We start from the raw sequence: 12,203 nt of genomic DNA on the forward strand, positions 1-12,203 counted from the left end.
GTTCTTGGGGGGCTGGGGGTGTCCCACTGGGTTTGGCGTCCCTGTCCCATCCCAGGGCTTGGGGAGGGGGTCAGTCCTGGGGTGTTGAGGGTCAGGTTCCCACTCTGGGGGGGTCTCTGGGCAACGCTGGGATGGGACTTGGGGTCCCCATTGTGGGCTGGGGGGGGACCCATCCTGGCCGTGCTGAGACAACATCCCCCATCTCTGGTGTCCCTGTTATCCCGGGGATTTGGGGTGCTATGGGGGGCTGGATCCCCCCAGGCTGCCGTGCCAGGGTGCAGGGGTCACCCTGTGCCCCCCGGCCCCCCAGGCCATGTCCAAGCTGGGGCTGCGGCAGATCCACGGTGTCACCCGCATCACCATCCGCAAATCCAAGAACATCCTGTTCGTCATTTCCAAACCCGACGTCTTCAAGAGCCCCGTGTCCGACATCTACATTGTCTTCGGGGAGGCCAAGGTGGGCTCGGGGGGCTTTGGGGGGGAGGCCCTGGCTCGGAGGCGGCTGTGCTGACCCCGTGTTCCCCCCCAGATCGAGGACCTGTCCCAGCAAGTGCACAAGGCGGCGGCTGAGAAGTTCAAGGTGCCCCTGGAGCACTCGGCACTCGTGACCGACGCTGCACCTGCCCTGGCCATCAAGGAGGAGAGCGAGGAGGAGGAGGAGGTGAGTGCTGGGGGGCTCCGAGTGCCTCCGGGGGTGCCATGGGGGGGTGACAGTGCTGTGACCCCGTGGGGTGGATGGGACGGGGCTGGGGGTGCAGGGTGCTGAGCTGGGGATGGCTCAGGCCGAGGTTCTGTGGGCGGGGAGGGGGTGCACAGGGGTCCCTGGGGGTCAGGGCTGGGTGTGTGCCCTGGGGGGGTTTGGCAGCACTGTGGCCCCTCCCAGGTGGACGAGACGGGGCTGGAGGTGCGGGACATCGAGCTGGTGATGGCCCAGGCCAACGTGTCACGGCCCAAGGCCGTGCGAGCGCTGCGGCACAACAACAACGACATCGTCAACGCCATCATGGTGAGTGGGGGGCTGTGACCCCCCCTTTTCCCAGCAGGAACTGGGGCTGTGACCCCCCCTTTTCCCAGCGGGAACTGGGGCTGTGACCCCCCCTTTTCCCAGCGGGAGTTGGGGCTGATCCCGGAATTCCCGACTCTGCTCTCTCCCGCAGGAACTGACCATGTAGCGGCCGGGGGTGTCCCGGCCCCCTGTATAGATGCACAGAGCCCCCCCCACGTCCTTCCTCCTGCCCCCATCCTCCTCCTGGCCCCCTGGACTGCTCAATAAAGGCCTCCTGCACCCCTTGGATCGCACCTTGCCTCCCAGGCCTGATTTTGGGAGGTTGGGGAGCCCCTTTCCCAGCAGGGGGATGGGGGGCAGCACCTGGGGGTGTCACTGGGATGGGGGAAGTGGAAGGACAGGTTTTGGGGGAGAGGCAGCACCCCAGAGTGCCCCCAGCATCACTGGGGATCAGGGACACCCCCTCCCCTCCAGATTTGGGGGGTGGCAGAGACCTGGGATGGGAATGAAGCCCCCCAGCTCCAAGGGCTGGGAAGGGATGGAGCTCTATCCCCAAGTCCCTGGGATCCCCTCCTGCTCTCCATTTTCTTGGTGTTGGAATGGGAAGGGCTGTGGAAGGGGACACTCCCCTGTGTGTCCCCCAGGTGAGTCCCTGGGGGTGCCTCAGCTCCCAGGACACCTGAATTCCAGAGGGAGGAGGGGTTGGGAGAGCCCTGGGAGAAGAGGGGGTCACCAGGAAGGATGAGGGGAGACACTGGTGGGGTCATGGTGTGGGGGGACACCCCAGTGTGGGCAGTGCTGGGGGCAGAGGGGTTACAGGCACTGGGGGGGATTTGGGGCCGAGGCCTCTGGAATGTGCTGGATCCCCAAACTGCTGAGTCAGCGTCTGACTCCAGAGGGGGGGAAGGGACAGGACCCCCTGGGTATGGCTGTGGGGAAACTGGGGACCCCCCAAGCCCGTCTGGGGACCCTGCTCGGGGTGGGAGCCCAGCAGGGGATGCAGATAAAGGGGGAGGGGGGTCCTGGCTCAGCTCCGGGGGTCCCACCAAGCTCCTGCAGTGACCGTGGGGAATCCCAGACTGGGGGAGCTGGAATGCTCAGGAATGTTCCAACGCCACGGATGAGAGGGTGAGAAGATTCACATTGTGGTAAAACTTCATTGTAGGGGCAGTTCTGGGGGACCCGCTGTGCAAACTGTAAACTGGGGGGGAGTGGCTCCAGCCCCTTGGGAACAGATCCCAATGCTCAGGACATCCCTGAGGAGCTGACAGGGAGGCTCAGGAGCAGATCTGTCCCCAAAATCCAAATCCAGATCTGTCCCCCCGGTCCTATCTGGAGCCCTGGGTCCAGAGGGAGCCCCTGTAGCTGTTAACGAGGCTGGGGCAGTGCAGCCACCACGCTGCTGGAGCCCCAAATCCTGCAGGAGGGGGCCAGGATCCCTCCAAGGGCAGCTCTATGTTCCAGGATCTCCATGAGGGCACAGGCTGGTGTTCTTGGGCCCCTCCAAGGGCAGCTCCAGAGTCCCCCTGGGGCGTGCCCGTGTTCCATGTCCCTTCCGAGGGCAGCTCCCTGTCCTGGGGTCCCTCCAGGGGCAGCTCCATGTCCCAGGATCCCCCTGGGATCAGCTCCATGTTCCACGTCCCCACGGGGGGCAGCCCCACGTTGCCCCCTGGGGTAACTCCGTGTCCCAGGGTCCCCCCGAGGGCAGCCCCAAGTTCCACGCGGGAGCAGCTGCGATCCCCGGGCTCCCTCAGGACGAGTCCCGGTCCAGGCTGCAGCCCAGGGCCTCGATGTCGCTGCTGATGTGGGAGATCATCCGGTCCCACTCGTCCTCCTCCGAGGGCACCGACTGCTCGTCGGAGCTGCTGGCGGCGCCGGTGCCGTTGGAGGCGGAGGCGGCGCCCAGGGAGCGCCGGTAGCGGCCGAAGCTGTCCGTGATGATCCCGCGGCCATCCTTCACCCCGATGGTCTCCAGGAAGTTCTCGAAGTGCTGGCTGTCCTTCTCCGGGATGAAGGGACGCAGGCCTGGAGCCGGGACACAGCACGGGCACGGCTCGGGGCGGCACGGAGAGCGCCCAGGACAGGTATCCGTGGGGATTCCTCACCTGGATGCCATTCCTGAGCCTTCCAGGAGGGCCCAGGAGTCCTGCTGGGAGGGATGGGGACCTCCAGGGCCCCTCATTTGTTCACACCTGAGACCTGCAGCCACTGCTCACTGAGGCCAAAATCCGCCTCAAGCGGGACTTTCTGAGCTCCAAACAATCTAATTCCTCACCCGGCATCTTGCTCGGCTTTGCTGAGCTTATCCTGATAATTTGTCCCATCAGGGACATCTGTCCTGTCCCCTCAGCATCCCCAAGGGCCAGTGGGCCCATGTGAGACACTCTACTCCTGTCCTGTGGGGATTTTAAATTCCTGACTCCTTTTCCCTGGACATCAGAGGCCGGGTGAGAGGCCCCAGGTGCAGTCAGACACTGCGGCTATCCTGGGAAGATTTTGTATTCCTGACCTGTTTTCCTAAGATATGAGAGGCCAGGTTGTTTAAAGTATCCCTGGTCTGGAGGAGGTTTCCTGGCCTGGAGATTTCCAGGTCTGAATTAAATTCCCTGGACCTGGAGGAGGTTTCTAGGTTTGGGAGAGGTTCCCAGGTCTGGATTAGGTTGCCTGGTTCTGGAGGCAGTTCCCAGGTGCTTCATAGCCAGGTGGGAGCAGGGAACAGCTCCAAGGAGAGACTGAAGCTGTAGGATGGGCTGGGCTGGATGGACCAGCTGCCCTCAGAACGAGGAATCTCCACAGGAGAGATGGACTGGGATGTTCCTCCTCTCCTGGTGGCACCCCAAGGCCTTCCTGTGCCCCCACCCCTTCACCCCTCAATCCCACCCCTCAGCTCTGGGCTCCTGGCTCCGGAGCCGTTCCAGCACTCACCCAGGAGCAGGAATTTCCTGCTGTCCCCGTAGAGCTGCTTGAGGTTGATGCAGAACTCATGGATGGAGGCCCCGTTGCGGTACTCGTGCAGCAGCATGGCGAACTGCTGGATCTCCTGCGAGGACAGCTTCGTGCGGAGCTGCGGGGACACGGCCCTCATGGCACCCTGTGCTCGGGAAGGGGCGCTGGGAGGCTTAGGAATGGTGTTGGAAGGGCCAGGAACCCGCTGGGAAAGCTGGGATGAGCTGTGGGGGTTGCTGGGACTGTGACTCGTGGAGTCTTGGGGTATGAGGGGACTTGGACACTGGGAAAGGGAAAGGGGGGGATGCTCCTGTGGGAGAAGGAAAGAGCCCAGAGGAGGCCCCGGAGCTGCCCCAGGGCTGGAGCCCCTTGCAGGGCCTAAAGGGGCTCCAGGAGAGCTGCAGAGGGACTGGGGACAAGGCCTGGAGGGACAGGACACAGGGAATGGCTTCCCACTGGAAAAGTGGTGATTCAGATGGGATACAGGGAAAAAATTCTTGGCTGGGAGGGTAGTGAGGGACTGGAATGGATTTCCCACAGAAGCTGCAGCTGCCCCTGGATCCCTGGAAGTGCCCAAGGCCAGGCTGGATGGGGTTTGGAGCAACTTGGGATTGGATCACCCTTACAGCCCCTTTCCTACCCAAACCATTCCACGATCCCTCCATCAGGCCCTCCAAGCCCAGCCTGGCTGGGAAGGAGGAGGATGAGCTGCTCCTCCAGCCCCGTCCCTCACTCCGGGGCCTGATCCCACATCCCACCGTCATCATGTAGTCCTGCAGCAGCTCGGTGGCCGTGGTGCTGAGCTCGCTCTCGCTGGCCGTGGTCACGTGTGGGGACGGGCGCGCCGAGAAGGACGACGGGGACGTGTCCCCGGCCTCCAGGGTGTCTGCAAAGGAACTGACACCGAGCACGGGTGAGTCCTCCGGAGCTCCTCGGGGTGGTGGTGCTGGGATTTTTGGGTGGCTTGTGCAGGGCCAGGAGCTGGGCTCTGATGCTTGGGGTGCCTCCCAACCCAGGATATTTCATGATTCTGGAAGCCCCCAGCTCCTGAGGGCACCCCAGGGCTCCCAGGGAACCAAATGATGCTTTGGTGACAGTGACAATGGAGGCCTGCATGGGGAATTATCCCTCTGGCTGCTTCCTCACTGGGAATAACACAGGGAAGAACCCCCAGGCGCCGTACCTCGGGCTTAAATGTGCAATTTTCAATAATGTTCATAACTCCTCCATGTTAAACATTCCTGAGTATCCCTCTGTGTTGGCTATTCCAAGAGCATCCCTCCATGCTAACCAATGGTTTGTGTGTTAGGATTTCACCCCACAAACACTGTCAATGTTTCCAGTGACCCAGGAGGGAAAAGTTTCCCAAATAACAAGTTTTTGGGGAAAACCCTTCTCCCAGCTCCAGCTGGACCCCAGCCTGTGACCCCGTGCCCTGCTGACACAGGGACTGCTCGCTGTGGATGTGACTCTCCCTGGAATGCTGAGCGCAGAACAATCCAGGCCCAGACAGGATCTGTGCCAACCCTGCTGAGGCCCGGCTGGGCTCAGCTGAGATTCCCGATGTGCCAGCGGATCCGGGTTAATCCCGGCTCCAGGGGCCACGGATCACTCACAAAGTGCTGGCGTCCGCCTCGAAGGGCTCCTTCACATCCACTTTGGTGGAAGAGTCATCTGGAGGGAAAAAATTTGGGAGATGGAATGTGAGAGGCACAAACTCGGTGACTTCCTAAGCCAGAAGAGACACAAAGGAATTCCTGACTTGGCCAGAAGGGGAGAGGCCAGGAATGAGCGGCAGGATGAGAGGAAACGGCCTCAGGTTGTGCCAGGGGAGGTTTAGGTTGGATCTCAGGAAGGTTCCTTCATGGAAACAGTGGTCAGGCATTGAACAGGATGCCCAGGGCAGGGGTCGGTCCCCATCCCTGTGGATGTGGCACTTGGGGACACGGCCAGAGGTGGCCTTGGCCCTGCTGGGGGCTGGGTGGGCTCGGGGGTCTCTGAGGCTGTTCCAACCTCAACCATTCCTGGCTGTGGCTGTGTCTGGCCCTGGAGAGGTGCTGGGTGTGGGGAGCAGCCCGGAGGGCAGCAGGGCGCACGCACCGCTGTGCAGGGACAGGTGCCGCGTCGGCGTCGAGGCGCCGTCGAAAATGGCGCGGTCCAGGAAGTCGATGGTGGACTCGGTGTAAACAATCTGGAAGACTTGGCTGAGCAGGGAGCACAACTCCTCGGCACCCACCTGGGAACGAGCAGGGAGCTGTGGCAGATCCCAGAGGGAGATCCCCTCTCCCTTTGGCTCCGTGGGATGGGGGAACAACGAGCTCCATCACCTTCCCGGCATCCCAGCCCTCCTGCCCCCGGCAGCAGGAGCTGGGATGCTCTAGCATCAACCCAGGAGCCCCCCACATTCCATGCCCAGGCTCCTCCATGCAGCTCCCTGGGGTTTCGGCTCATCCCAGAGGGGTGCAGGTGCCCCAGGGAATGTCAGGGCTGGAAATGAGTGGAGTGAAACTCCACCCTCACTGGAGATCAGAGAGGCTGGGACTGGAATCCCTGGATCCAGACACTGGATGAAACAAATTCCCAGGTCAGCACAGGGGAAACATCCCGATCAGCAAAACCTCATTGTGGGATTGTCCTCACGGATTCTGGGCTGCTGCAGAAGGCTCTGGCCGACAGGGACCAAGGGAAACAGTTCCTGGAGACCCTCTCGTATCCCAGGGTTGGGACAGGGATCAGGAACCCCTCTCCAGGTGCTCCAGCAATGCCCAACCACACCTGGAATCCCTATATCTGGGCCTGTGTCCCACAGGTGTGGGAGCGCAGGGAAGGATCCGGACATACCACAGGACTTGGCCACTGTGGATCCAAGAGCCAGAAACCTCCCAGCAATCCCAGTGACTCTGAGCCCACGCCGAGGTGTTCCCAGGGTGTCCATGGAGCGGTGGGAGCCGTACCTTGTTCTCCGTGGCCAGGACCACCAGGCAACAGGACTCCAGGGGCCCCCCGGCGCTCTCCGACAGCGAGCCCGACGTCAGCGCCTTGGAGCCCTCGGCACACAGGCTCTGGCTCGGCGAGATCCCGGGATCCTGAGCTGAGGGGAGAGGAGAGGTGAGGGAAAGGCAGGACAGGCAGGGGAGGGGAAGGGGTCCTGTAGGTGAGAAAGAGTCCTGAAGCAGGAGAATGGGATGAAAAGCCTCCAGTTTGGAGCTGCTTTTGACAGCTGTCTGGCTGTTTTCACAGTGCAGAATTCCATCACCAGAACTCCAGCCCCTGAGGCATTCATTCCTTTATTCCACAGCCTGTCCATGGGGTTTGTTATCAGATAAATCCCTGGCTCAGCCCTCCCCAGCTCCCCGTTCCCAAACCACGCAGGTGTGACATGCACAGAGCTGCTCAGGACAGGGAATGAGGTGTCATGGAACCCTCATGGAATGCTTTGGGTTGGAGAGACCTTGAAGACCACCAAGCCCCACTCCCTGCCATGGGCAGGGACATCTCCCACTGTCCCAGGTGGCCCCCAGGGGAACAATCCCAACTCCATGGCCACAACTCACCTGTCTTGAGCACGACCAGGTGTGCAGAGTCATCCCGGATGTAGGACACGGAGGCGATGTCGTGGATGGGCACCCTGAGGATCAGATCCTCCCCGTCCCTCCACACCAGTTTGATGTTGTAGGCAGAGAGGCTGATGACGGCGTCGTGCTCCGGGGTCAGCTGCCCCGGGAGCTGATGGGCTCTCTGGAACACAGGGATTCACATGGATTTAGCCATGGAATGGTTTGGGTTGGAAGGAGCTTAAGGATTATCCAGGTCCCTACCACGGGCAGGGACACCTTCCACTATCCCAAGGTGTTCCCCATTCAACCTGGCCTGGAACCCTTCAGTGGATGGGGCAGCCACAGCTTCTCTGGGGAATGCATTTGAGTCCCACACCGCCCTCCCAGGGGTGTTTCCCCTTTGGGAACAGCTTTCCCTCCCACCAGGGAAGAGCAGGATGGAGGCCCCAGCCCGAAGGAAGCTCGGTGAGCTGGGATTTCTGCCTGCTGGGAGTCCCGGAGCAGCCGAGTGCTCACCTTGGCATTGTCGATCAAGTGCAGGATCTCTGTGCGGCTGGAGGGGTTCAGGTACCCTGGGATGGAGGTGAGCTGCCCTAAATACTGGGAGAGAAGAGCCAAACCATTACCACAGCACGGACACGATCCTGGACATGGCAGAATGAGTCATGGAGATGCTCCAAGGAAAACCTGGAAATGGGTGAGAGGTGGGAACGTGGGTGGAAAAAAGAGGCTCCACAGAAACCTCAGAGCCCCTTCCAGTGCCTAAAGGGGCTTCAGGAGAGCTGGAGAGGGACTTTGGACAAAGGGAATGAGTTCCCAGCGCCAGCTGGGATATTAGGAAGGCATTCCCAATGCTCAGGGCCCTTGTGGATACCTTGACTTCCTTCTCGATGTAGTCGTGGAGCAGCAGGTCGGGCTCCACGCGGTCGGGCAGCGCCACCACCACCGTGTGCAGCGGCCGCCGCTCCGTCACCTTCTCCTGCGCCTTCTTATCCCGGCCCTTCTCCCCCTTCAGGAACACTCGCTTGAACGGAGACACAATTCCAGGCTGGGAGAGGAACACCGGGATCGGGGTGAGAAGGGGAGTTTGGCACCAGAACTGGGGGGTCCAGCAGCCCCAGCCCCTCCTGCCCAGCGACCCTCAAGCCCATCCTGCTGGTTTTGCCCCATGGACGCGCCAGGTTTGGAGCTGTAAATCCATGGCTTTCCACAGAAAACCCTTTTCCTGGCATACAACACAAGAGCTGAATGTTCTCACTACCAAAATACGGTGGTTCTCCCCCAAAGTCACCGCGTTCAACCTTCCAGGTAAGAGAAATACAACTCTTCTATGCTACAACATATTCCAGGTGAAGAGCGGGTTCAAAGGCACCCTCCATGGTTTTGTACCTCCCTGAGGATCTGCTACAGGCAGGAATGTTCCAAGGAGACCCCAAATAATGAGAAAATGACCCAGAAAGTGGAAAAATGGGAAATTCCAAACCTGAAGTGCCGGGTTTGGAAAACCACTGGAGCCAACACACAGGCTCCCAGCTGTCCCTCGGCATCGGCACGGGAATGCCACGTGGATCTTGCCAAGCTCCACGCCGGACAAATGACTGGGAACATCCCCAGACTGCTCCAATTCCAGGTTTACCAGGTGGATGTTTGGAGGAGACAGACCCATGGCTGGATCTAGGAACTCCTTGGACATGTGGCTCCAATGTCCCATTCCCTGCTTCCCACCCCTCAGGACAACCACCTCCTGCCTTTCCTGATTCTCATGGGCAAGAGAGAAGAATATGGGATCCAAAGGGGCAGAGAACATGCTTCCAGTGGTGAATTAATTAAATATAAACCAAGGAAAACTCCTGGAACACTGGGAATTACCAGCTCACGAGGACATTGAGGACAGCTCAGCCTGGAAAAACATCCCTTGGATCAGGAAGATAAAAATAAAGGGATCTTACAGGACAGAGAGGAGAGGAAGCAGCTCCACAGCCCTGCCTCAGGAGCAGCAGCGTGGATTTTTGGGAAGGATCCCAACACAGAGCATCCAGGAGGAGGACTCCATGACCCTCGATCAGGATATTCCATAATCCTGCCGAGGGGCTGGGATGCTGGAAAGAAGGAAATCCCGGACACAACAGGTCTGTTTACCAAGAACAGAGGTGTGGGGACTCTCCAACTTGGGGATGTCCCATCTGGAATCTTGCCTGCCAGTGCCTAAGGATCCAGCTCCATAGGAATCCTTCAGGAATCCAAAGCAGAGCAATGCAGGAACGTGCCACTGGGATCGAGGTCGTACCCAGACACTTCCCCCTCCACCAGGCAGGATCCAGATCCACCCCAATCCAGAGAAACCCCCCTTTTCCCCCTAGGATGCGGCTGCATCTGTAGGGCCGGGATGATCCCCTGGCTGTCCTGGACGAGGAACTGGGGGCTCCAAACCCGAGGTGGAGGCACCTCCGGCTGTGACGCAGCCTGGAACAGCTTCTGCTTTTTGGGGCAGCCCAAACCCCAGCACCCACCTCGTCCTCCATGGAATTCCCACCAGGAGAGCAGGACCGAGCTGTGCCGGGGGAGCCGCGGGGGCCCTGGGGAGCGTTCTCCTTGTTCTGGGGGTGCCGGAACCGAGGCGTTTGGGGCCGGAAGTGCCACGGCCACAGCTTCCTCTGTCCCACGTGACAGATCGAGCTGGGGAGGGAACCAGGGCCGGGGCACGAGCCCATTCCCTGCTCCCATCCCGCCTCCTGCACCCCTAAATCCCTGTGAACGCCCCAAATCCTTCATCCTTCGCCATTACCACACCCAGGAGGGAAACCCCCCATCCCAAGGCACGCTGATCCCTGGTTTCTCTTCCAAGCTCAGAGCTGTTTTGTTCCAACACCTGGCTGGATCCCAGGTGCTGCTCCCAGAGGCTTTTCCAATCTTAATGATCCCATGGCCCATTGAGTCCATGGGATGTAAAGCTTCTTCCTGCCCAGAGCAGCTGTGGCTGCCCCTGGATCCCTGGAAGTGTCCAAGGCCAGGCTGGATGGGGCTTGGAGCAGCCTGGGACAGTGGCAGTTCCTCCACCACCCCAATTCCTGATCTCCCAGCAAATACATCTGCCCTGCCCCTGCATCCCACAGCACAGACACTCCAAAATCCACTTTATTCGGCCCCACAAAGAGCAGAGGGGTTCCAGCCCTGGGGCAGCTCCGGGGCCTCCTCTGGGCTCTCTCCAGCAGCTCCAGGTCCTGGTGCTGTTGGCCCTGGGGCTGGGGCAGCTCTGTAGGTGGGGTCTCACCTGAGTGGGCAGAGGGACAGAATTCCCCTTTCCTGCTGCCCACGCTGGCGCTCAGCCCAGGGCACGGGGCTGGATATTCGGGATAACAAAGGAATTTCAAGAAGAATTTCCCCCAAAGATACAACTTCGAGCTCAGCAACTCCATGGCTCAGGAGGGAAATGCCAAAGTAGCTGCTGGAAGAGGCAAAAGGCACCAACCTCAGTTATCCAGGGCATCCCTGAGCTGGAAAAGCTGGGAATTCCATGCTAACAGCTGAATACACAGAGAAATCCCTCAGGGAAACCGTGCAAGCTTTGGCTCACTGGAAGCCGCTGCACGGATTCCAGAGTCAGACCAGAAGGGAAATCATTCCCAGAAAATCCACCCCCACCCACACTTCTGGGCATGCTGGGAGCACCCATCCTCACCTGAGGCTCCCAGGTGTGACACCAAGTGCTCCCAGCCCTGGGCAGGCTCCCACGGCACAGACAGAATTCCGGACGGATCCATCCTGCTTCACAAGACTTGTGGATAATGGCTTTTTACCCCAGGACAGCTCCACAATCCCACTGCGATAGCCACAAGTGAGATCCAGGGAACATGAGCTCCTGGAAGGAATTCCAGGGCTCCAGTTTAAGCCAGTTCAGACTTTACCCAAAGCCAGGCTGGGATTTTCCTCCTCGTCCCAACCAAACCTGCCCTGAAATCCCTTTGGATCAGCACTGAGAGAACTCAATTCCTCCATTTCAGCCCAGAATGCTGCTGGAATGATCCACAGAGTGGGAAAAGCAGGAAGAAGAGTTTTCCCTGCAGCTGGAACAGAGGAGGAAGACAAAGATGGATCTTCCCGTCTCTGTAGCCACAGGTATCCAGGTTTAACGGTGATCCACAGGCAGCAACTCCAAGGGTTAATTACCCACCACAACGATGGAAAACCTGCTCCGAGGAGGCTCCATAAGGCCGTGGATCAGCCCAGGAGATGCCACAGCCACGCCACTCCCCGGTCCCCAGCTCAGCCCCGCTCCAGAGGGACTCGGGGAGCTCCTGATCCATCGGGATCAGGGACACAAGGAACACAAGTGGCATTACCCAGGTGGGATAAGAGGGGTGGGGGGACCAGCCCAACGTGTCCCTGGGGAAGGGAAGGAGAGAATGATCCAGGCTCTTCCCAGTGCCAGGAAATAAAGTGGGATGCCCCAGGTGAGACACACCTGAGCTCAGCCTAAGAACCCCTGGAGCCTTGGGCAGGATCATCCTGTCTCCAGGTGGAAAATTCCTCCCCCAGTGGTGCTGCTGCTCCTGCAGCATCTCCCGGGGTCACCTGATGGCATCATGGGGCTTTCATTCCCAAATCTGACTGTCTGGGAAGCCTGGATGCCAATCCCCCAAAAATCCCACCCAGTTTTACTCATTTTGGGAATGTTTTGCTCAGCTGAAGGCAGA

The 12,203-nt window shown here is 60.0% G+C and overlaps 3 protein-coding genes across 4 annotated transcripts in view; 2 read left to right on the plus strand and 1 right to left on the minus strand.

Annotated features, from left to right (window-relative positions):
- LOC108447497 (mucin-2-like) overlaps window positions 1-187 on the plus strand; it is a 4,036-nt gene extending 3,849 nt beyond the window's left edge. The window contains exon 3 of the mRNA XM_017737669.1: window positions 96-187. Within this exon, the coding sequence (XP_017593158.1) occupies window positions 96-187 (92 nt within the window). The remainder of the gene's footprint in view (window positions 1-95) is intronic.
- LOC103617970 (nascent polypeptide-associated complex subunit alpha) lies at window positions 159-1,299 on the plus strand. The gene is made up of 4 exons (XM_017737679.1): window positions 159-457; window positions 530-661; window positions 884-1,006; window positions 1,158-1,299. The coding sequence occupies exons 1-4, from the start codon at window positions 314-316 to the stop codon at window positions 1,170-1,172; spliced, it is 414 nt and encodes a 137-aa protein (XP_017593168.1). The 5' UTR covers window positions 159-313; the 3' UTR covers window positions 1,173-1,299.
- Window positions 1,300-2,139: 840 nt separating this feature from the next.
- Window positions 2,140-12,203, minus strand: part of CCM2 (CCM2 scaffolding protein) — a 10,707-nt gene continuing 643 nt past the window's right edge. The window contains exons 1-10 of one of the 2 annotated variants that reach the window (XM_017737678.1): window positions 10,020-10,720; window positions 8,384-8,557; window positions 8,026-8,109; window positions 7,507-7,690; window positions 6,907-7,043; window positions 6,053-6,188; window positions 5,569-5,626; window positions 4,711-4,849; window positions 3,932-4,070; window positions 2,140-3,031 (exon numbers count right to left, since the gene is read on the minus strand). In XM_017737678.1, coding sequence (XP_017593167.1) covers window positions 2,757-3,031; window positions 3,932-4,070; window positions 4,711-4,849; window positions 5,569-5,626; window positions 6,053-6,188; window positions 6,907-7,043; window positions 7,507-7,690; window positions 8,026-8,109; window positions 8,384-8,557; window positions 10,020-10,220 — 1,527 coding nt within the window. In that variant the 5' untranslated portion in view covers window positions 10,221-10,720 and the 3' untranslated portion in view covers window positions 2,140-2,756. Of the gene's footprint in view, window positions 3,032-3,931; window positions 4,071-4,710; window positions 4,850-5,568; window positions 5,627-6,052; window positions 6,189-6,906; window positions 7,044-7,506; window positions 7,691-8,025; window positions 8,110-8,383; window positions 8,558-10,019; window positions 10,721-12,203 lie in introns of those variants that run through there. The other variant, XM_008636312.2, reaches the window with a different exon arrangement.

Source organism: Corvus brachyrhynchos, unplaced genomic scaffold, assembly GCF_000691975.1.
Source record: "Corvus brachyrhynchos isolate BGI_N302 unplaced genomic scaffold, ASM69197v1 scaffold426, whole genome shotgun sequence".
Classification (NCBI taxonomy): Eukaryota; Metazoa; Chordata; class Aves; order Passeriformes; family Corvidae; genus Corvus; species Corvus brachyrhynchos.